Here is a 25,688-nt window from a genome sequence, read left to right on the forward strand (position 1 = left end):
TTATATATATATATATATATATATATATATATATATATATATATATATATATATATATATATATATATATATATATATATATATATATATATATATATATATATATATATTTATATATATATATATTTATATATATACATATATATATATATGTATATATATATATATATATATATATATATATATATATATATATATATATATATATATATATATATATATATATATATATTTCTATATTATTCACAATTATCATATATTTAAAACACAAGTAAAGCTAATGTAAACGTCGATGGAACATACCTTTCTCATGTGCCGGTCATTTCCTATGATGGTTGGAGTTGATGTCTGGCGTTCTATCTCATCAAGGTGCGTTAGACTCAAAGACTTCATCTACCAAACGGACAAATACGTTACCATGGGTACCATGTGGAAGTAAATGAAATTGAATGCAACACAAATATTAGCATTGTACAAAAACTTCATGTTGATGAAGAAAAATTTTCATTTATCTCGTGCTACATTGAAAGAAAAGATAATGCATTTTTTTATAAAGGATACAAAGAAAAATTAATTTATATATACATATAAATATATATATATATATATATATATATATATATATATATATATATATATATATATATATATATATATATATATATATATATATATATATATATATATATATATATATATATATTCATATATATATATACATACATATATATTTATAATTATAAATATTTTTACATTTGTACAAATAAATTTCATACATTACATAAAGATATGTTTGCATTTCAAGATGCCGCAAATCTAGGCTGATATTGTTCAAAAAATAAATTAGATAATAACAAGTGTGATCGCATAAAATATCTATGATCAAATTTCTTTCCTGTTATAGATTTGATTCATTATTTCATTTGATTGTAATCATCATTTTATTATATATATATATTATATATATAAATTCCATACATTTATATATTTAAATTTGTACAAATAAATTTCATACAACACATAAACTAAGCTGATATTGTTCAATAATTGAATTAGATAATAACAAGTGTGATCGCATAAAATATATTTTGATCAAATTTCTACACTGTTTTAGATTTTAATCACCCGTTTTAGTACACCTAATCAAAATTTATGGTACCGCATATTTTCAATGATTTGTTTAATTATAATAGTAAAATTGAAAGATACAAAATATAGAAAACATTTGAAGATAAAATTTGGTATTGAGCAATGGTACCTATTCTAGACGATGAAGATAACATAATATGTATTTAGGAATATCGCATGTTAACTATCCACCAGGCGTCTCCACCCCAAATATAGTAACAAAAAAAGCTTGAGCTAAGCGCGACAGGATGTGGTTGAATGATAAGCCTTCAAAAATGAATAGGTAAATACTTGAAAAATATCATATATTTTATCTCAAAATACGACTTTTAAATCATTTTTTAATTGCCAACCATAGTTGAAAAAGCTCATTTTTTGTATTTTTTGACACATTTTGCTTTAAATGTCAAATTTAGCTTCATTAAGAACATTGTTTGTATCAATCATGAAAAATCCATGGAATACACAAAATTCATTAAAATGACGTCTAAAAATTATCGAAAGATATACGATATCGAATTATATATATATATTGAGATATCCAACAGCTAGTTTTTAAAAACCAGTTAATTTAGGAAATTATCTTAATTGACAGAAGTAAGTAAGTAAGTAATCTTAATTGACATGTTTTCTGTCGATTGTTTTTTAAATCACAACATTCGGAGATGATGGATTTATTGTCTTTTTGACCGCCTCCGTCCCAACGTGCCTTGGGCGGATGGTTGCGCATGACTAAACAGGAGGGCTGTATGCAGGGCGAGAAATCGGGTTGCCTGGAAGGAGAGAGGTGAACAAGGCACTAAGTGAAACTGTTCTGCCGCCCTCCAGATAAACTGGGAGATTAAGCACAGGGCCAGTCACCCAGTGTCTCAAGAACGCTCACGACTACGGAAAACTTAACAGAAGAAATCGAACCAGCACCTGCAACGCCCCTGGATAATGACAATGGCCTCATGCAACGTACGCACTGTGCACAGAGCCGAAGCCTTGAAGGAACTAAATGAACTTGCCACACTGAACATGGACCTTGTAGTATTACAAGAGGTACGAGGAATACGGGAATGATATGCTTAGCATGCATAGTATAGAATGCTACTACGTATACTACAGCTGCCACGACCAACACCATCAGCGTAGGTCCACGGCTGAAATCCGAGGTCATCAACTTAAGAGCCATAAATGATAGGATATGCGAGGCAACATTAGCCTCATAAACATTCATGCCCCTTTCGCAGACAAAGACGAAAAGGAGAAGGATCTTTTCTACGGCCGCTCCACAAAATCATCTTGGGAGATTTCAATGCAAAAGTCGATAGGGAATTATTGTACCACCAATAGCACAGTGAAAACCACAGTGTACATGAGCATAGTAATGATAATGGTAATAGATTGGTCCAACTTGCAGCAGCAAGTAATCTGGTTGTGGGAAGTACCAAGTTTGCGCGTCACTTGGGTCTCCCCAGATAGAGCCACTTCCAATCAGATCCACTATGTGTTGATAAGCCGCCGAAGACAGTCAAGCTTGTAAAACGGTAGAGCATATGGAGGAACAACAACAACATCGATTCCGATCACTATTTGGTTGGCTTAGTGATACGTTGCAGAATTGCCCGTCTCCGTGCGGGGTGCGGGAACTCCAAAGAATCAGAGTGCGATTCGGCCCAGGAAAAAAGTTTGACTAAGAGATACCAAGAGAAAAGTTTTTCCGAAATACCTTTAAACCTAAGGTGACCTGTTGTCGTAATAAGGATAGAAATCTGGTTAGCTACCAGTCAAATGTACTCAAGTGATTTTCTCAGTACTTTGAAGAATTACTAAACGGTCAGCTAAACGAACAGCTAGAGGCTCCACTAGCAGATGATATCATGCTACTGCCACCTAGCATGGACGAAACCCGAAAAGCAATCCGTCGGTTGAAGAATAATAAAGCACCCGGCACCAACGGAATATCAGCCGAACTGATCAAAAACGGAGGTGCAGCACTTGAACGCGAAATTCATCAAATAATTATTAAGGTGTGGGATAGCGAATCGATACCTTGTGATTGGAATCTTGGTATCATCTATCCCATATACAAGAAAGGAGACAGGCTACAGTGCAGCAATTACAGGGGTATTACGGTGTTGAATACCGCCTATAAGATCTTCTCCTTAGTCTTGCAAGAGAGACTTGTCCCATTCGTAGAAGAGATAGTGGGAAACTATCAGAGGGGATTCCGAAAAGTAAAATCAACCGCTGACCAGATCTTCACCATGCGGCAGATCTTGGAGAAGATGGCGGAGCAACAGCTCCAATCCTTCCATCTCTTCATAGACTTCAAAGCCGCATACGACAGCATAGCCAGGGTAAAACTTTACGACGCAATGAGCTCTTTAGGAATCCCGGCCAAGCTTACCAGGCTTGTTAAAATGACCATGACCAACGTCACATGCCAGGTGATGGTGGATGGAAAACTCTCAAGGCCCTTTGCTACCACCATGGGTCTGCGCCAGGGCGATGGGTTTGCCTGTCTTCTTTTCAACCTAGCGCTAGAGAGGGCCATCCAAGACTTAGGAGTGGAAACCTAGGGAACCATCTTCTATAAGTAAATTCAGATCCTAGCATACGTTGATGACATAGACATCATAAGTTTACGGCTCTCCTGTGTAGCAGAAGCATATAAACAGATTGAGCAAAATGATGGCGATAAACAAGGCAAAAACCAAAATGATGGTGGCACCGTCAGCGGCCCTGCTAACAAATACTAATGCGAGTCTACGCAGGGATGATGTACAGATAGGTGAGCGAACCTTTGAAGTCGTCCAAAACTTCACCTATCTTGGGTCAAAAGTCAGCACCAACAGTAGCATAGAAGTTGAATTACGCGCAAGGATGCTGGCAGCCAACCGGTCATACTACAGCCTGAGGAAACTTCTCCACTCAAAATACCTGTCGCGACGGCTGAAGCTGGAACTATATAAAACACTCATAGTTCCAGTACTCACATACGCCTCTGAGACATGGACCTTGTCCAAAACTGACGAAACTCTCTTAGCCGCGTTCGAGAGGAAGATGCTCAGAAGGATTTTTGGCCTCGTATGTGTGGAAGGACAATGGAGGAGCCGATACAATGACGAGCTCTACGAACTGTACGATAGCCTCACTGTCGTGCAGCGAATTAGACTCGCCAGGCTCCGGTGGGCTGGTCATGTCATTAGAATGGCACCGGTACCACCGGGCGACCCAGCCCGTAAAGTCCTATTAGGCTGCCTACATGGACAGAGGAGGCGTGGTAGGCCCAAACTGAGATGTAGTGATGGCATGGATGCGTCCGCCAAAAAGGTCGGGATCAACGATTGACAGAAGACGGCGCTCGACCGCGAGCGGTTCCGATTTCTCTTGGAGTAGGCGCAAAGCGGTTGTAGCGCCTGATAATTAAGTAAGTAAGTCATACCACTCGCTATACAATATGTGATGAAGTATAAGTTTCCCGGTTGGCGACAAAAGGGGGTCAGAAAATGTGCATACTAACTCCACACGTAGTATGGAGACGTTGCAGCTCTCTCGGTAGGGAGCAAATTGGTGGGAAGGCATGTAAAACCTTTTCGGAATATTGAAATTAAAGTTTAAAACAACATATGTAGACTAGTTTTATCAAAACCTTATGATATCGCAATAAAACTTTATATTATCAGCTTCCTCCATGAGGAAAAGGCGCATATAAAGGAATTTATATTTTTTTTTGTATTCTTTTAAACGAGTATCGTTTACATAACGGAGGGCAAAGAAATTGTCGTTTCCGACATAAAAAGAATCTCTCAAAAATGCAAAAGACATCAACAAACGGTTCAGTTTCCACCACCACTTCCCTCTTTGGTGTAGACACTAAACTGTAATAAAAAATTAAACTCCTCCTCTCTCTAAGTATGTCAAAAAGTAAATGTGAAAAATATTCTTCAAGCTATAAATAATAAAAACGTTTTGCATTTGTTCAGTTATATTACATTTTCCTTTATTGTTTTGAGTTGCGTGGCATTGAAAATGTAGTTAGTGTAAATAAAAGTGAAAGTGAAAGTGTGAAAGAAAGAGAGAAGGAAAACGAGAGCGAATGAGAGAAAAAGGTCAAAGGGAAAATAAATTAAGCAATAGGGGAACGAATTGTTTGATATTCGCTGAAAGAGATTGTGATATGGGAAAAGGAAGAGAATGTACTAAGGTGGAGGATCAGATGCCAGATTTTCAAAACCTAAAGCAAACGTCATGCATTCTAGAAATGGAACAAAGTTTTACTTTTCTTTATTGCTATATGAAAGAATTAATACGACGAATCCAATAAAAATGATGAAGGATTCAAAGGGTGATTGGAAAGGGTGTATGTGGAAAACACCTAACATAAACAATAGGGTTTACTTATTCCATGACTCGAAAGATACCAAGGATTAGGAAGAAGGATTTCGTCAAGAACAGTATGATCATACGAAACGAGGGATATGTAGATAAATGGTGGTTGTGAAACAGCGAAAGAAGAGAGGATTTGATATAAAAATCCTTTCGTTGATATCATATTGTGGTCAGAAGAAAGAAGTGAGATATATTATATGGTAGAGATAATAGATTTGATAAAGAGTTCTAAATAGTCTTAAAAAGCAAGGTATAGCAAATTATTTAATCTGCTTTAAGAGCGACAGATTAAGATGGGTTGAATGAAAAAGAAAACCGATACATGAAGTTATGAATTGTGTAAATAGAATGAATGCAGAATAAAATCGATAGAAGACGAATAGACAGGACAATGTTTTAATTACACCAGTATTCGTAAAAATACTTCTTATTGTTCCCTTAAACTTTGTCCACTCGAATGCAATTGGGTACAGCAGCTAGTTCTTAAACAACCCTTCATCATAAAATACTGCCAGGAAAAGTTTAAAAATAATTTGAAAAACTTATTGTTCACATTAGACAGTACCCACAGATCAAAACGTCTAGCATTACAAATGTGTGTTTAAAAATTTTCAATTAACGTTAAATTTATAAATTTCGTTATAATAATATGCGCCTAATAATTACCAGCATTTCTGTGAAAAATAATTCAGCCCGAAGAAATGCTTCATTCAGAAATTGCTTGTTATAAAACAAAAACGCGAATTCCAAGTGCTCGTCTGCTTCCGGGAGATTCATGTTGCTATTTTGAGATCATCATGAATATCATTGCCGGAATGTGGAGTAACAAAAGAACGTCGCTCACTTCGTTTTTCTGCCCGGAGGCGTTGAAAATACTATGGCAACCAAACAGCGTTTGACGATGAAAATGTGTTATTAATGAAATTCATTGTGATTTTCAACGGAGTGACGTTTTTGCTTCCGCTAATCATACGCTGATAGTGTGCAGAGAAGGCAGCATGACAGAATAATGTCCGAGCAAGAAGCGTTTCGGAAAAGACCTTCGGGCAATCATGAAACGGTCACCAAATGAAACGTATGCGATGTGTAGAAAAGAAATACCACAATTGCAATGCCAGCAACGAAACAACTAGCAAGAAGAGACCATCTAGTCGTAAAGGAGGAATGTGTCCTGAAACATAATCAAATTTTAAATGTTATTTGACTGTGCTAAAAAAATTGAAAACTGTCATAGAGTTAACGAAAAAAGATTAAGCGAATTAAATTCGTAAGATTCCAAAATCAAGTGATTTGCAGTTTGGAGTTGTAAGGGAAGTGAAAAATGTGTCGTTCCGGAAACTTCAGCTCAATAAAACAATGTTGTTAGCTATATTAATTCATTCCGTTACATTTATATTTATTCCGCTTAGCTGCATCTGCCAACTTTCTTATCCCCTTCAAAATCCTTCACTTTGAAAAAAGGTCAAAAAACTGTCACCTGTTTTTCTTTTTATTTTTAAAACCTGATCTATAACTAAAAAAAGATTTTTTCATTTATTTGACCTTTTAAAGTATAAAATGTATTGGGTTCAGTGTTTCAAAACAAAATTCTTAAATGAATCGGTAGAAGTACTCATCGGGTTACAGTATCAACGAATTTTTTGTTATTGAATTCTAACATAATTTATGTTTTGTAGTGTTTTATTTAGTCAGTAGTAAATCATTCTATTCAGAATCCTTCATCAGAGTCAGCGCGATAATATCTAGTTTCTTTGCGAAGTCTTATACCGCATTAGCTTCTGCACCAACACACTTTGTTCTTTCGTGACAAATAATATAATAGATGATAAAATTATTTCGTATTAACCAAAAAATATGAAAATCCAACACGTACATTTTTGGAGAACTTGCTCATTGATAGTGAATACACAACAGCGCACAAAGCGAATTAGATAGATTAACTAAAACGGCTAAAACAATAGAGAAATACTCATTCTGCCCGAACTTAAGAACCCAGTAGACCAATTTTCACTAAACCGTACCAAGCTTGCTCTTGGGTTTGGAGCATTGATATTTGTTATTTGTTAAGATGAAGTTAGGAATTGCGCAAATAGATTAATGCAGAAAGAAATCATTGGAAAAGAATAGGCATGACACTGTTAGAATTACTCCAGCATTCGTAAAAATGCTCCTTAATCCCCTTAATCCTATTAATGATGGGTAATATCAGAAATGTTTATACTTTTAAAACTATTTTACTCTTTAAATTTATAAATCCTGAATAGACGAAATTGGTAAAGGGGGAGGGGAGGCGAGGGTAAGTACACAAATTAAACGATGACTATGTGGGACAAATGACTTTAAAATTTATTCGTTATTATATTTTATTTTTTATTAACATTATCTCTATGATTAGAGATGAAGCATAATTATATTTATACATTTGTCTTGATTCCAGAAGGGGTGTTCAAATCGATTTTCGAGTTTGCCAAAGAAGCTCGAACTTTGGGAATGATCTTGGCTAACGTGTGTGAATGACATAATATCGTCACATTAATGAGAACGTTTTAGGCTAGCGCTACAACTATCATGCCACCCAAGTGTTAATAAATTAGTCAGTCAAATCAGTCATTTAGAAATGACGCGAGCTTTTAATCACTCAATGATCTCAAGGCCGTGAGGATACACGGGCTGTGAAATGTAGCCACGGAGGTGCTCAGTGCTTATTTTCTTATGTTACGATGCACAATCGATGGAACAAAACGATGGGAATGGCAATTAGAATAGAGGAGTGAAAGAGGTTGATGATTGCGTTGAGAAACCCATGAGTCGATTTTCAATCGAAACAGCAATCGAGGAAAAAATTTTCAAATAGTTCTATTCCTTTCTCTCTCTCTCGCTCTCTCTCTCTCTCTCCTCTCTCTGTGTTTCTTTCTCTTTCTCGCTCTCTCCCTATATTTCATCGCGAAAAAATGACTAATGGCTAGCGAAATAATGACTATCCTAGTTTTCCAACACAATCGCTAACTGCATTATAGCCGGTGGGCCGGCAGCCACACACGATATCATCTGCTTTATCATTACGTATTTAAAAATCGGCTCTAAAAGTACATATCTGGTGAGCTTAAAAATTTGATAACGAACGAACGAACGATTGAACGAGCTGCTATCAGATCCTTTTACTTTCCTGGCTGCTTTCCGGTGTGAGTATCGATGTTCTCCGATCGATGTGTTCTCCGAAATAGAAACAAACATCATGCAAGCGAATAATCTGGTATGCGTTAGAAATCAGATGGTAGGTATGTATATCACATATAGTCACATTCGATTGTCAAATAGTGTAATAGCTACAGGAAACACAAATTTGTATACAAAATACAGTTGTGTTCAAAAGAAGAATAAACAATTATATCCAGAAATTGATATAATTATTGATATGAATTGGAATATCAATAGGGTTTTCTCGGTGTTTCTTCGAGATAGTCTTGTCCTATTTGAAACAGTAACGGGAAAAATTCCACAATAGAAAATTGACCTTTGATCTTATGAGAAGTGTAGCGAAGCAGAGGCCTTCATCTCGTCATAGATTCCATAGCTGTTCAAGACAACATGGCCTGCGTTGAGCTTCATGACGCAATGAACTTTTTTGGAATTCCAGCAATGGTTTTCAGATTTGTAACCATGACTATGAACAACATTAGCGAGTTAGGATGAAGATCAAAAACGAGGCATCGTGAAAGGATGTTTGGGTGGTGGATTTGATGTTGAATATCACACATCTAAGACAACAAACTTAAGATCAAACCATATATTGCTTTGTATTTTCACCACGCTTACCTGTAGCTTTGAAGGTGGTGACACTACCAGACATATTTTCATTGTTGTCTGAAGGAAATCATCCGTCTTCTTGCGTGCATTAGTAATTGCTGTGTCTGATGATTTTCCACTTCTCTCTTTAGCATCCGTCGATATTGGTTTATCGTTAAATTTAACATCTCCAAGGTTTGTCACTGTCGGTTCTTGAGTTTTATCACTGACAACAACTGGCGCCGGGGTCGGTGGTGTTACGTAACACGTTCCAGTAACAATTGAGGCCGTTGGGGTCGGAGTCGATGGTGCAGTAGTGGGTGTCGTTGACAGTGGCAAATCTTCAGTTGGATCAGCAGAACATCCGACAGTGGACGAAACAACCAAAGCATTACTGTTACTAGAATGCAATTGTGAAAACCTTGGCGGAACGGGAGGAGCATGTGGCGAGGACATTGCCTGCGATGGCGAACCGATAGTCTGCTGTAACTGTGAAGTTGATTTGAACATCAAAGATCGAGTCCGTTTGGCATTATATGGCTCCAATGTTGCGGTGGTAGAGAGTGCATCGCTACATAACGGTGTAGGTGTATCGATGCCAATTAGTGCTGATGCTGGTTGATCAGCTGAAGTGGTAGCTGATACCGATTCAGGAGATGTAGGAGTGTTCTTGAGGCAGCATCCAGATATGTGATTAAAATTAAGCATGAAAGGATTATTGCTTCTTTGGTCCATTGGTCGAGAGGATTGGTTGTTGATTGTGCCCAGTTGTTGCGTTTGATTAATGGTGCTGCTCCAGGCCGTCGATGCCTCGGGGTTGACTGACAACGAATCGATATCATTCGAGTAGTGTGCATAATGTGATGAACCGTAGCTGGCCTTACGAAATAAAGGTGTTTGGTAATTAGTCACTGGAGAAGCTGGTTGTGTTTGAGGAGATTGTTGACGCTGAATGTGCGTCAGTTGTTGTTGTTGTTGTTGCTGTTCCTGTTGCATCTGTTGCTGACGCTGAATGAATTGCTGAGTGGTGTTGGAAATTCGACTGAATTGATGATAAATCTGATACTTTGGAGGTGAATGTGATGCTGTGTGGTCGACGTTTCGGCTATGATTCTGCGGTAGTATTAAGCTCATAGCAGCGGCATAGGAGCGCGAGGTAATAGAGGCATTTGGGATACAAGCTTTATTTTTGTTTAAATGTTGTGGTTTCGATGCGAATAGATTTGAATCTTCACCCACGGAAGAAGACGGGGAAACTATCATACTTTCGTACGACGGAGTAGTATTTGGCGCCGAGGCTGAAGCAGATAGAGGTAAAGGTTTTGGTGATGGTGGCCTTGGTTTTGTTGATGTGGGTGGTTGTAATGGCGTTTCGTTTGTTGAATACACATTATACTCCTGAAGAGGTGAATGTATTTCACATGCCGGCGAGTTTTGCTCGATGCTACGTTCTTTGCTTCGTTGCTTTTTGTTTTCGTTGTGGCGTTGTAAATGATCATCCATCATAGATGGTGAGGTGCACCGTTGGACCACTCTACAGGATAAAACACCACACTAAGTTTGTGTGGTGGAGGCCACGTAGAAATCAGAAGGAACTGTGAAGATATATATGATTTCAACTCATTTGGTCGTTGTGTTTTGCATATTGCTTCCAAGCAAAAACTACAGCATTTTAGCTTTTTGATTTACTAATGGTTGAATCATATGTTCAATCGAAACTATTTTTGTGTGATTCGAAAGCTCATTCGCTTCCAGTGGAGTGCAAAGCTCAAAGGATTCATATCGATGACGTTATGGTTGATCACAAATTTAAACACTGAAAAAATTCAATAAGATGCAACACAGTCTACGAAACCTAAAAATAGGGCAGCTAATGTTTCGTCTGGTTTGGAATTATTTCCTGGAGCACGCATTATTTATTTACAACAATGATAAATTAATGAGATAATAATACTATACTAATTTACAAAGATGTATATTTAAATAATTATTATTAAAATTACAAATTTTTAATCATTGAATTAATAAAATTGTTTAAAAAATTAACCTAAGATTTAAAATATGGGTAAAAACTCAATATATACCCCCCCCACCCATTTTTTGACAGGACCCTGACAATTTGACGTATGGAATGGTGACATATATTAACAAATGGGTTAGTTCAAAGCTGTCTTGTTTACTTTTATTCAACAGAAAATCAGAATTCTGTTTCAAAACGATGGTAGAAATCTTTTGCAAAACGATTGGTTTTTCTCTACTGATAATGTTGTAAACAACAGAAATTCCTTTAATGTAGGATGAGAAAATTTATTTTAAATAAAGAGTAAAATAATTAAATATACAATAAAGACCATGCCAAAGACATAGATATATACCAGCATAAAATAACAAATCCAGCTGCAGTTAAAACATAAACTAAATTCAACAATTCTACATTACAATTATTTTATCTTCATTGATAATAGTAAATGTAACAGAAAAATAAAATATTGTATGTCCTAAATATTGATTTTGTTAATGTCTCGATGTTGTTATAATACAAATTAAAATCAAGATGTTGCAAAACAGCAGCGCATTCGGCAAAGCTCGAGTTTAACACCACTGGCAAAATTAGTTGACAGTCGGTATTGCATCTGTCAGTGGGGGTAAATGAGTGGCGTGAGAACCGACGCCAGATCGGGGTCTCAATTCAGCGCCATCTCTAGCAAAAACCCGACATAGGAAAGATGTGTAAATTTTTAACCGTCCGATAATAAACCGCCAGTAGTTTAAAATAGAGTAGACGAGTTTAAAAATCCCATCTAGAAAGCGAATAAAGAAGAACCATCCGAAACAGCGTTGTTTCCGCAACACAACAAGTTCACAAATCCATTCAAATTGCACTTGATAATGTGTTGAAAAGAGTTGTAGCTGAATGTACGATAAGGAACGAACAATTTGTAAATTATAATAATAAAAAAAATTTGTTTTGGCTTATCTAAGTAGCGCATAAAAAAATGGTTTCAAATTTGGGTTTAAATTTAAAGAGGATCAATTTTTCTATATGCTTACTTTTTCTTCCCTTGAGAATTGGTAATGTTTCTATGAAAACACGAAACGCAGAATTAAATAAAATTGATAGAAGCACCGGTACCATGATCAACAGCAGTAGAGTATATCATTTCATAAATAAATTACTTTGTTAGTGCCGTGTAATTGGCACAAATTACCCCTGAGTACAATCAATTCAGCACATTTTAATTTACTTCTTCAAAGCACTCTATAAACTGTTTCCAACTAGAGTGACTTGTAGCAAACAAATATTGAAAAATATTTATGCTGTAAAAAGTTCCAAAAATTCTGTTCGACGAGTGCAACCTCATATTCAATCTCGTTTGAAAAAAAATCACTAAAAGAGACTTTCATATAATTATGATGGCTTTCATATAAAAAACTTGGCTTGTAAATGTTAAAACTGGCTTGTAATATTAAAACTAGTTACAAAACCTAGCGATTTGCGTCTCACTTGTACTTTGTCATTTATGACACCATTATAATGCTCTCAACTCTTTATTATACCACAATTATCATCTAGCTACAATTATTCACAACCCCTAAACATAAACACGAATGAAAAATTCAAAATAAAACAAACTTTTAATACTAGACACTATTCCGTATTCAAAGTTGATATACCAAATTTTTATATCTATACTAACAGTAACGAAATGCTATAGTTTGTTAAACCCTAAGGTAAAATTCATCAGTTCAAGTTACTATAAATCAACATAAATACTCAAATTAAGCTAAATTATAAGATAAATATCACGCTTCATGCTATCAATACTGTAGGGTAATCAATTTTTTGTGGTAGCCTCATTATTCTGCATACAAAAATGTAAATCAAGGGTGCTGGAAATTTTATTACTTGCAAATAAAATAAAAGAAGAATTAGGCATGAAGAAATAGAAGAAAACAATATTCCAATAAAACATCGTTACGAGACAAAATTTGATGTATTTTACATCTAAATACCCTTATTGTAAAATCGAAAATTATTACAATTTTATTATAATTTTATGCGAATGAACATGATGTGTTATGATGATATTTGACATATTTCATAGTACATAGTCTGTGTCGAATGTAAACAATAATATAAAAATGTGTCATCACATCTAAAAGTACCGGCCTTTATTGCACGCGTCATTGAAAAAAAATAGGCTCACATCGTGATGTTAACTGTAATAAAATCTCTTCAGAATCACCCGAGAACCTTGACAAATTTAACCCAGTTAGATGATCGATTAAGAATGTTTGGTTTCCATAGAGGGGAATCCTATTGTTTTCCTCCAGAATGCAATTATATGAAACATTTACTATAAATGTTGTTAATGTTTTTGGTTTTATTTTTCAATTACATTACAAATATTTCACGTACTACAGCTTTGCTAAATGGCATTATAAAACCAACAAAGATGAGAGTCAAAGACAATTATTGACAAACACTACACTCGCTTAACAAGGGATTTATCGTACTGCTACTAGATCTATTCCAATTTGAGCAAAAAGGCGAACTGAAAATAGCAGTATCAGTATGAAGCATTCATGATACAAAATATTTCGCAGACAAACGATCGAATCGGACAAGGAACAAATCAATGCTGACACATGGCAACTAGATCCTTACTGGGGGTGAAAGGAAGTAATGGAGCTTTAAATGGACCGCAAACTAACCAGCATTTATCGTGGCATTTAGTTCATTTCTTCTGCTTGACTTGGTTCAAGTTGTTTCATCTTTGATCCATGAAAGATTTTCCTACACTAGCAGAAGGTAAATATTGTTTTAGTGAGGTGTATCCTGATATGAACATAGGTACATTTTATAAATTTTATTTTCTCAGACTATTTGACTTCTGTACCTTGACTGTGCATGTCTAAAATGAAAATATTTGTTCCTATCGTATGACGGATACTAGGCACTGTTTTCAAGTCAGCTTCTAGTTATCGATTATTAGCCTTATTTCTATCATATTTAGTTTCTCTGCTCAAATCCTCGTTATAGTAGATATATTTTTGATATCTTTATGATTGTCATTACGTATTTCATTTTCTATTTCAACAATGCATCGAAAAAAATATTCATAGTTCAACTCAAATTTAAGGACTTAAATTCAAAGCAAAAAATATACAGCGTGAAAAGCAAACACATTTCAAAAGGTTAAGTATAGTAGACAGCTTCACCTGTTTCATTTACGGCGAGGGAAAAGCGGTTGAAATACCAAGAATAAAAATGTAAAGTAGTAAAATGTTTGATTGCCGATTGTTTCAAAGCACTGAAAAGTAAAAATATATAAAGAATACAATGAAAACAGAGTTAGAGAAAAATTTCCTTGAATTCCTTAAAAAGCACTGATCTTAATATAATGGAGAAATTTAGGTAAAACATGTAATATTTCATTATGCTTGAAACTCGTGAAGCAACTGTGGACTCAAACAATTATAGCAGTTTGTTTTATAGAATATGATTAAATGGGATTGTGCATATTGAAGCAATTTAGCTTTCGTACACTTTTTCTCATTAGATTTTCAAATATTATCAAATTATTTATGAACTTATCTGTAAATACTTCCACATTATTTAAAAAAATCTGGGTACTTTTTAAATAACTATCGTACTGCAAAAAATTGGAACTTGTAGTTTGCAAGTCAAAAAAATTTCTGTATTAACAGTATAGTTTAGAGGCGAATGTAGCCACGCCGGCTCAAAGTCTCTATAAAAATACACAAAAAAAAAAAAATTAACAGTATAGTCAATGGAACGCACACCCAGAACAACATTAATTAATGTATTGGAATTCTCATTTGCAATCGTTAGAGCAACCACTGCTTAGAGAACCACTGCTTTAACAAGGCGGATTAAAACGATAATTTTGACAGATAAATTATAAAGATTGTCAATGTATTGTGTTGCGTGATATTCTTTTGGTAAAGCATTTGTGAATAAGACAAAAAATATGCTCGTACAATAAACGAATAATTTATTTCGTCCTGTTTGAAATCTTTTATATTTGGCATAGATCATAAAGTGTGAAATGTGGGTTAAATTTTATGAGTTATTAATAGGTCTGATGTCGTACGAGTTATTAATAGGTTCCCGTTATTTCTGAACTACTTTGCATACGTTTTGCTCTTTGAGCTATTCGTTGTACGCCGACAACGCGAAAATCTATCTTCTTGGTCTACCATCTTCTACTCCTTAAGTGGTGCAACATATTTGTACGTTCAAGGTCATCAAGGCCTGCCTTGGTCAATACTAGCTATGACAAGAAATTTTCACGTTATCAAGATAGCAAGTCGTGCGTACACTAAGGAGTGGTGGGGAAACTGTTTCGAGATTTGAATCCGAAACTTTCGTGTGTTTGCGTCACACGATAATACTTCGGCTATCAAGCACCCCGTCTAGAGGGTGAGATATTCTATCGTCTACATATTGCATACATCTTGAAAAATTGGAAATTTTGTCTACGAAGTGTAGCTGCAATGGACTAATGCTATGACACAATAAATGCTGATTCATTTAGTTCATTCGCTCTTTAAAATATGCAAGGAGGTCTCATCAAGGACCTGCAGGTCAAGAGGCTTACATTCAACAGCTAATTTAATCATGTGGATGGATGGAGTAGAACGAGTTTAGCAAAAGCTTTCTGTTCATACCACTGCCAATCGTTTTCTAGCACGATATTCGACAGCGAAAATCCGTTCATTCGAGCCAAATGATTCGAAGAGGCAATTTTACGGAGGATTCACGATTGACGACCCATCACCGAAGATGAATGCGAGCGATCATGATTTTTGGAATATGAACAGAAAACTTCTCATTCAAGACACATTTATCAATTTATTTACTAAGTTACTAGAAAGAATTGATTTTGTACCTCAGAAGCAATTTATTTTACCTTTACCCTATATAACAAATATCGAAAGGTTGCTTACGCTTTTCGTACTACAGAATGAAAACAAATGAAAAATATTCTAGAACTGAAAATGATTGCTTGCGCTTCTCGTTAAGATCAAGGAAGGACGGTAAATAATAAGTAAGGCGTAATAGAAACATGTACATAAAAATAAAAAATTGATTAGCGCATATTGAGACAGCCGTTTTAACTTATAGAAGAAAACCAACATTAGTTACTAAAAAAAACCAACATTACCGTTCAAAAAACATATCGCGGCAGTTGTAACGATAGCAATATGTAAGAAAATGAAAAGTTCTCTGTAATTTATCTCGTGCCAGTGGCACGAATTCTTGATACATGAAGAAACATAATTTCTGTTGTATAGAATAATAAAATTGAATTGTATTGTCAATTTGAACCAACCAATGGCAACCATACAAAGAGAGGTGTTTTTGAATCAAGAACAATTTGTTGCATAATATATGTAGCAAAACATGCAAAGCGACGAGCTAAAGCATGGTACCTATCATCAATTCATGATATTTCTGGTATATTTATAATTGCTTCGCTATATTTTAGAAGCTTGCCGAGTGATCATCTTCTTCTTCTGCTTCTTTACTGGCCTGCTCTCAATTGAGCACGTCGTACTGACATGATCTACCTTGCTATGCTTAGCCAAGGCTTTCATGACTTTTTTTTATTACTTGTAGCTGGATAGCTAAGACTTTCTATGACTTGAAATTTTTACGTAGCTGCATAGTTAGTCCTACGTACTAGTCGAGATAGTATCGTGTGTTTATGCACAGTGATCTACCTAAACAATGTGTAGCTGAAGGGTATCAATAAACACCCGTTCAAACTTTTACAGATGAAACAGTACAAACGATATAAATGATTTCGGTACACGGTACAGAGATGAGACAATTTTATTTTGATGCTTCCTTTGATGACTTCTTTGATGATTTGTGTTTTGATGATTTAATTTTTGTCATACATTTTCAATATTTTTTTCAAAATCAACTAAAATGCGTTATTAACCAATCGACCAGACGGAACATTACTTAGCTTGTATTCTTACCTTTTCAAGGTTTTTGCTTTTTTAATTTAGCGTTTGATTTTTCTTACTAACCAGTGTGTACGTAGCATGATGGATTCATTCATTCCGTGCATGACTTACATTTTACATTGATTGCGTACGAAGACAACATGTTTCTTATATTCAATTTAGACGCATTGGTTTAATCATACAAACAACACTATTTCCTACATCATTGGATTAGAATTATAATCAAATGTATTGTTTTGTACAATCATATTTTTATCATGTTCCACTTATTCGTAAGCTATATAAATGTGTGCGCTCAATGGTGATTGCAAAGTTATCATTTGATAGTGGATTACATGCATGTAGCTTATCGTATCACTATTTACTAAATACTTTTGATTGAGTTAAATTTACAGAAAGGGAGTTGTGCTATTTTTATAAAACATCTTTAAATATCGCTTTAGCATCATTCAGCAAAATACATTTTTCGTAATAATGAAGCCCCATTCGTTCGCTGACTTTGCTATTGACAGGGTAGCCGGGCTAAATGGTTATTTCACGGCTATTATCTTTAAAACAAATATACGATAACACCACGATAATACACGATTTTTCTTTCATCCAAAATCCTATTTTCAACTTTTTATACAAGCTCCTTCGCGAGAGTTCAGACTTGATGCGATACAACAGAATATCAAACGGAAACGGTATTACCGAACTACAAATTTGCATTTTTCGCACCCTTTTGCATTTTTCTCTTCACACACCAGTAATCCAGTTAGTTTGATCACTCATAAGTATCACGGTTAGAATCTGAAGTTTGTTGGAATATTAACAATGATTCATCTTTTTTTTGGATTTATTTATTCTATCCTTCAAACGAAATCAAACGCTCTGTCTGAACACTTCTTTCTGTTTATCCTGAAACCGTGACTTATCGATTTTCATACGATCATCAATGTAACGTGTCGGGCGATTGGAGGTAGAATCACAAACTATTTAAACTCCTGTTTTAGCTTGTGCGCTCATTGACCCATATTGGACCAATGACATGAATGGATGAAGTGTGCGTGTAATGAGAAAGGATATGCTTACGAAACAACTACTTTTACAGATATTCACACCACTGTCTTCACAGTTCGAACCGAACACACAACACTTTATAATATTGGAGTCATGCACTACACATGCAAAATGCTTCATTTTTAGTGGCATCTTTATCTCGGAAACATTAAATTTTACGGATTTCAACACTTTGATTATAGAACACAAACACTAAAAGGAAAGTGCACGGGTAGCTGATGGAAAAATAGTCTAAATAACCCTACTGGTTTACTTCGTTCTATGAAAGGACACCACACGTTATACATAGCCGTACTGGTTATAAGAAGAAGCACACTCTTACAATCACTCGTACGCATAGATTTGAATTAACACAAGCGCGTTGGTTTGCGATATTGGTTTCATACCATTGAACTTAAATCATTTTAAATTACTCCCTCGCGGAGTATTAAAAAGAATCATATCACAGGAACCGTCGAGTCATGAAAACAGAATATTGATTTTTCGCGTTTCTCTGCATCGCAACTAAACGAATTCAACCACCTTCACTATATTTGTGTGCATAAACTTTTCGGATAAGGAAAGTAGCTCCATTCCAGTATTCTTCAAAAGTCAATTCTAGAGCGTCGGCTGTGTGAACTCAATTTTTTCTGAACACTTCATACTCTGCTCTGTTCGCCCTTGGCAGCGGAGTAATACCACACTGTGCGGTAGGGAGACACAAGGTGAATCATGCAATTGTGTGAGCATGTGCAAGTGGTCATGCTTCTGTGTGAGAGAATTTTATTCAACAGTATCGAACGAGAAGATGTTACCGGTATGGACATGAAAATGAAACTAACCGTAAGCACAACTGCTACCAATTGCGAGGCGAATCTAGCGAACAAGGAATTATTCGAATGAAGCAGTTCGAAAGTAGCCGAACCGAAACCCGAGCACGAATCGTATGATTTCACTTCGGAAAAATCATCTGACTGCGTTGTCAACACAGGACCAAACATTTTGAAATGAATGAAAGCTCCAGTTCAGAGTATTCACGCATTAGCTAAGCAAGTATGTGGGTAAGCTTTCATAATTTTGCGTGTGTTGGGGTCATTATGAGCAGGCTGTTGACTAACCGATAAAGTAAGCGCACAATAAAAGTTGGATAGCAGCATAGGATCTTGTTTGGTTGAATGACGGTTTGCTTAATGTTTGTACCTATGAATGTATCTAATCTAATCTCTAATGGAATCTAATGAATTTGAAAATTTTTTATTCCTCGGTCTTATGTAATGTTATCGTTGAGAAAAAGATGCAACGTGTAGCAAAAGCACATCCTAGAGCAAACGGCTACTTTACGCCTGTAATTGATTATACATGACCATTTTTCTGCCCGACCTCTTATTTTTTCATGTGACTTGCTTACGGGCCTATTTCTATATCATCTATCAACTTATGCATACTGCAAGGTTTGTGGGTTTGAGTATGCTTGTTTAAATTTACAACACATTTTAGTGATTTATGGAATTTGATTTTATTCCAAATCAAATCAGAATTTATAATAAGTTCTATTATCTAGCTGGCACATTGAACGTGCGAAAAAGAATTCAAATGGGCTATTTATTCTAGGGTTTTAATGACATAGTTACGTTATCAAATATTATCAAATATTATTAAATTTCAGATACACCCATCTTAAAAAAAACTGCACAGTATCATTGGAATTTACGTATGAATCGATGTATATGGATTCAACCAGTCAAACATGCTTATAAATGCCCAAATTTAAGCAGTGTGTTATGCATGTGAAGAAAACCAAGCTTAGTATTACACTGACAGACATTCTGTAGTCCTTTTTATGGAACTTGTAGATTTCTTTGCCAAAACTGCGTAGAAATCGCTCATGTAATTAGTAAAATTTGTGAAATTTGAGTTTATTGTTGAAAACAGTAATTGATTGTATTTTCATTGATATATTATCAAGCACATATTCCTAAACGAAGTATAAGGTCCATTTGTACATATGTTGAAATTGGAGCTAAGAAAAGATAACATCTTTCTTATGAATTTGTTATACCTTTTGGACCTACTAGAAATGAAAAGAAAAGTAAAGGCACAAACAAAATCAACGATTTATATGAATGCTATGAACTAGCTAGAGTTATATAACTCATTTCTCATATATTTCCATATTTCTCACTCTCTCTCTCTCTTTCTCTTTCTCTCTTTCTCATTGTCTGTCTTAAACTATGTATATTCCTCTCTTTGTGATTCTCTTTTTCATTCGGTCACGCAACAACTAACATATTTACGCTACATTAAAGCCTTTCTCTTTCTCTATCCTATTCGCTTTTTACTGTATCAAGTATTACTGTATTAGGTACTTCAAACTAACAGTTTCATGAGTGTATAAATTATAAAGACGCCTGTATGGATTTTATCAGTTGAATTGTGAATATCAGCGAAATATGCCAAGCGAAGCACTATAGTGGAAAAATCTAGAAATAGCTATCATCCTAAATTTTGGTGTTACAGCCTGAGTAATGTCACGCAAACGCTCACTTGACAGATGAAGAAATAAAGAATACGAAAACTCAATCAAATGAAACAAAATCTTCAATACTCACAACGTCTAGTAACCGAGCAAACCCAAATTTTCTCATCAATGTTGCAAGGTATTTTAATTTATGCGGACAAGCACACTCGTCCATGCAAAAGGAACAACCAACACTTGGTAAGAAAAGTAATTTCCTGCCATCACCTGACTGTACCTCGACGAAGAAGTTTCGTCGGCCCGCAAGTTCACAAGAAAGAATAATATCGGTAAACAAAGATGGTTCACCTAATACACAGGTGTTGGTAGAAATGGTGATATGAAGATGGTTAGCTACCGGGTTTCTGGAAAATTTAGTCGGAGACCATGGCCCGTGTGGCAGTAGCTTTTTTTCTTTTTCAGGATTCTGATTTAATATATATATATATATATATATATATATATATATATATATATATATATATATATATATATATATATATATATATATATATATATGTATGTATATGTTTATATATATATATTTATATATATATGTATATATATATAAATATGTATGTATATATATGTTTATATATATATATATATATATATATATATATATATATATATATATATATATATATATATATATATACATATATATATATATATATATATATATATATATATATATATATATATATATATATATATATATATATATAAACACATAACATAAATGTATATAAGTTGATATAACAATGTAGTTATATAATGTATAAATATTTGAATATTATCAACACAACGCTAGTACTAAACGTCCATACAGCTAGTAATATAAAAACTTGAATGATTAGGCTTGCTCTAAGAAAGTACTATGGTTTTCGGCAATATACAAGATGAAATGTTGATGGCCGCAAGATGACCATAGCCTGTATTATGCCATTTAAGTAACTTTACTTAGTACTGGTTTAGGAAGTTATAATTGTTTCTCCATGTTTTCTCATGCGTTGGTATTCAAAAAGTCTTCAAGTTTCTATATTTTTTACAACAACAACTGCATTTTGTTGTCAAAATGGTGCATTATTGAGAATGCGACGAACATTGTCATAGCAAAAAGGACAAATGACAAACAAATTAAAAAGTGCTAATAAGAATTTTGTTTTATTTGTAAAAATTTAGCTTTAACTCCTTTTACTCTTTAACTTTTATCGTCAAAAAATACATTTTTTAACTCTGAGCAATTTATACTCAGATCCATGAAAAGTTATTAAATAATCATAGGGCCAAGAAGAAGCATTGTAAAGGAAAGGTCGATAGGCTGTAGAGAGAAAAATGAAGAAAATTGAAAAGAAAGAGTGATGGCATAGTGTACAAATAAAGAGCAAAATAGTTGTTTTAATAGTCTATATATTTAATAGTCTATGTGTACAACAATAGAGATGAAGAAGTCGACAATAGTATGGAAAATATTATTTTCATCATGTTAATATGTTTGGTGTGCTATTTTTCAAATAATTGCAAATCGCGGACAGAAATAAATCATATTAAAACAAAAAAAGACAAAATGTTAGCAAAAACCAAGTTGAACTTGCAGCAAATAGTAATTTGAGCATACGTGAATGCCATGAATTCTTAAGTAGTATTATTTAATACTAAGTTTAGTTCGTCATGTAACATTTTTATAGCAAGTTTTAAACATGGTAAATTTTTTCAAACCTATTCTATTAGTTATAAAGAGGACATTGTCAAAAAATCCCCGCTAACCATATAAACTAGTTCGACTTGCTATCTTTCTATGGCTCCTTACTAGTACAGTGTTTAAATGAAATGCACATTTGAAACAGCAAATATTAAAACCGTAATCGGGTGTTTGGTTTTATTTTCCTTTTGCTATTATGCTCCGCATATAGCGGAAACGCAACATCTGTAAGGAATGAATACTTCATAATTATCGTTTTCCAACATTGAAGTATTAACGTAACTAGGATGAGTAGCAAGAAAAAGATACTCAATTGATTGACCATAGCAAAAACATTAAGCCATCCGAAACAGTAGTGGCTCCAGCAGTGGATGAAAATCATTCCTAAATGGAAGAAATGTGCTCATATTATTTTTTTTCAAACCACATATACATCGCAAACCAGCAATCCGATCTAAAGATTAGGTAAAATAAAAAATAATATGTCAAAGGCCGAAATATTTAAAATACATACTATACATCACAATCATTTTTAAAATGTTATAAATATAAGTAATATAAGTATTGCTCTGTATTAATTTTTTTTAAACACATTTTAACACAAAAATCCAATATTTCTCAAACAATATCAAACATAACATCGTGGAAGAAGATTTGTTTTTTGTTTCAGTTTCTCCTTTATTCCTCCTACGACTAAGCAAACACACGAACAACATTCATAACGACAAATCTGAATCGTCTACTGTGGAAAAACCTTTTTAACTGTGACACCTCGAAGCGCAGACAAAAGAGATCAAAAAACGGTTGGAAACATGTTTGTTGGTATGAAAATACGTAGCTCACTATGCTTGAACAACATTATCCCCGGATTTAACAAGAATAAGGAAAAGACAGCGGGCGTAAGCGCGAGAAGTCGCGAAAGGTAAGGAAACGCCGAAGTTATAAAGGTTTGTTTTCTTTTCACCAGCATTTAGATCTCTCTGACGTAAGCTTTCTCATAAAATGAAGTCACGATGATAGTATCGAATCGCGATGAGGGTAATATGTAAAATCGCTTCAAAACGAACTGATGTCTCGTTTCCGTTGAACGTTACAAATATTGCTTAGATCAAAGCTATTTGACATTCTTTATGCAAAAATTACAGGGGCTCGATAGACGCAGCGTCAGCGTGTCGTGCTTTAGGATGAGTTTGGTTGCAAAATACGTGGAAAACCCTTTACTTTTTCTATTACATCATACCCTATTTCATTGACATTGTTACAATTTATCGTTATTTGAGATGGTATATTATATAATGTGTTTTTTTCTTCAATTGCGGTGTATGGCCAAGGCCTGTTTTGCTAAGTCTTTCTATGATTTGAAATTTTCACGTAGCTGAATACTCAATCCTGCGTACGGGACAGGCTCAGTCGAGATTCGAACCGCACTCCATGTTGTGTTTGTGCCGCACGCTTACGCTTTCGCTATCGCTATTCCGACCCTCATATTATGTGTTTAAATGGCTGCAAAACACGTGTAACGTGGTATGTATATACCAATTAAAATTCAAATGACACACGATTTAACTATACATGTTTTACTATAGATCTGTTCATGCTTTGGATGTTGTGCTTTAAATATAAATTAAATTATTGTGATCTGGAAATAGAGTTACCAATTAAAAGAGAAAGCTACTGTATTAGTATAAACAGATGCTTGTAAAGAATTAGCGTAACCGAGGAGAAAGCTAAATTTAGCTGAAGCAGTAAGTACATCGCATTGAAATTGTTTAAATATAACATCTCTCAGATAAGAAGCCCTTAAAGCATGGTAAGCATCTGGCACATATTTACCGCACATACTGATTTACCGAATGAAATTTCGTAGTTAGAGGAAAATGCCTTATCATTCATCTAACGAGTAGTTGTTTTGGGAAAGAGGCAGGATTGCTATTTTATTAAATTTTCTGTAGTTTTGAATGTGGGGCGCTCGATAGCCGAAGCGTTAGCGTGTGGCACAAACAAACGATCGTATCGTATAACCATTTTCGATTATCATCAGTACTTATAGCCATTGCTCATCCTTCCCTATTGTTTGTTAACTCACTATTACCATTGCGGCAATGGCGGTCATAAGTCCCATTTTTTTATTCGCTTATGTTAAATCTGATATGTTATTAGAGACATAAATTAGTCTTCTTTTAAATAAAAATAAAACAAAAATTCAAATTTCTTAATCAAAAACAAAAATGTTTCAAATTGTTTATTTCCCATTTTCTCTTAAAATACATATACTTATGAAATGGTGATACGCTCCGGACCCACTTCAAATCGCAAATATGTAAAAATGGATTTGAAATTTTTTGGTATACGCTTTGTACATAGCGCCATACCAAACATAGCGAACATGACTGTACAGTATTGACGAGAAAGAGCCGTACCATTAAAGCACTGAACTTTTTATAAGTATTAATGCCTCAAATGTAAATTATTCAATTAATAAAAAGTATTTTTTTAACATTCTATTGAAAATTTTGCAATATTGACATATACATTTACACTATTGTTATGCAAAGATCTTCAGAGTAGGGTGCAGAAAAATTTGACTTTAAAAGAATATTGACTTCATCAAACAGAATGAATTTTCTTTGCTTTTTTTAATAACTCATCCTATACCACTATAAAAATTTATATGATTGAATTGATATCCTAGCTGTTTTGTAACTTATCTGGGTTGCTTTGGAGATCTAACATACTACCTTTTTGTTGCAAATTAATATAAATAATACAAATAATATATATATATATATATATATATATATATATATATATATATATATATATATATATATATATATATATATATATATATATATATATATATATATATATATATATATATATATATATATATATATATATATATATATATATATATATATATATATATATATATATATATATATATATATATGTATATATATATATACATATATATATATATATATATATATATATATATATATATATATATATATATATATACATTTACTCTGCTGTTACAGGCACTAGATGTCAGTAAGATATGGATAAATCGAACTACAAGAAATAGGACTATAAACTTGTAGTAATCCAATTTTCATAGGAAAG

At 34.1% G+C, this 25,688-nt stretch overlaps 1 protein-coding gene across 1 annotated transcript in view; it reads right to left on the reverse strand.

Annotated features, from left to right (window-relative positions):
• LOC128725255 (uncharacterized) overlaps positions 1 to 25,688 on the reverse strand; it is a 59,591-nt gene that overhangs the window by 21,272 nt on the left and 12,631 nt on the right. Inside the window, exon 2 of the mRNA XM_053818987.1 lies at positions 304 to 393. Within this exon, the coding sequence (XP_053674962.1) occupies positions 304 to 393 (90 nt within the window). The remainder of the gene's footprint in view (positions 1 to 303; positions 394 to 25,688) is intronic.

This window comes from Anopheles nili, chromosome 2 (assembly GCF_943737925.1).
Source record: "Anopheles nili chromosome 2, idAnoNiliSN_F5_01, whole genome shotgun sequence".
NCBI classification, from domain to species: domain Eukaryota; kingdom Metazoa; phylum Arthropoda; class Insecta; order Diptera; family Culicidae; genus Anopheles; species Anopheles nili.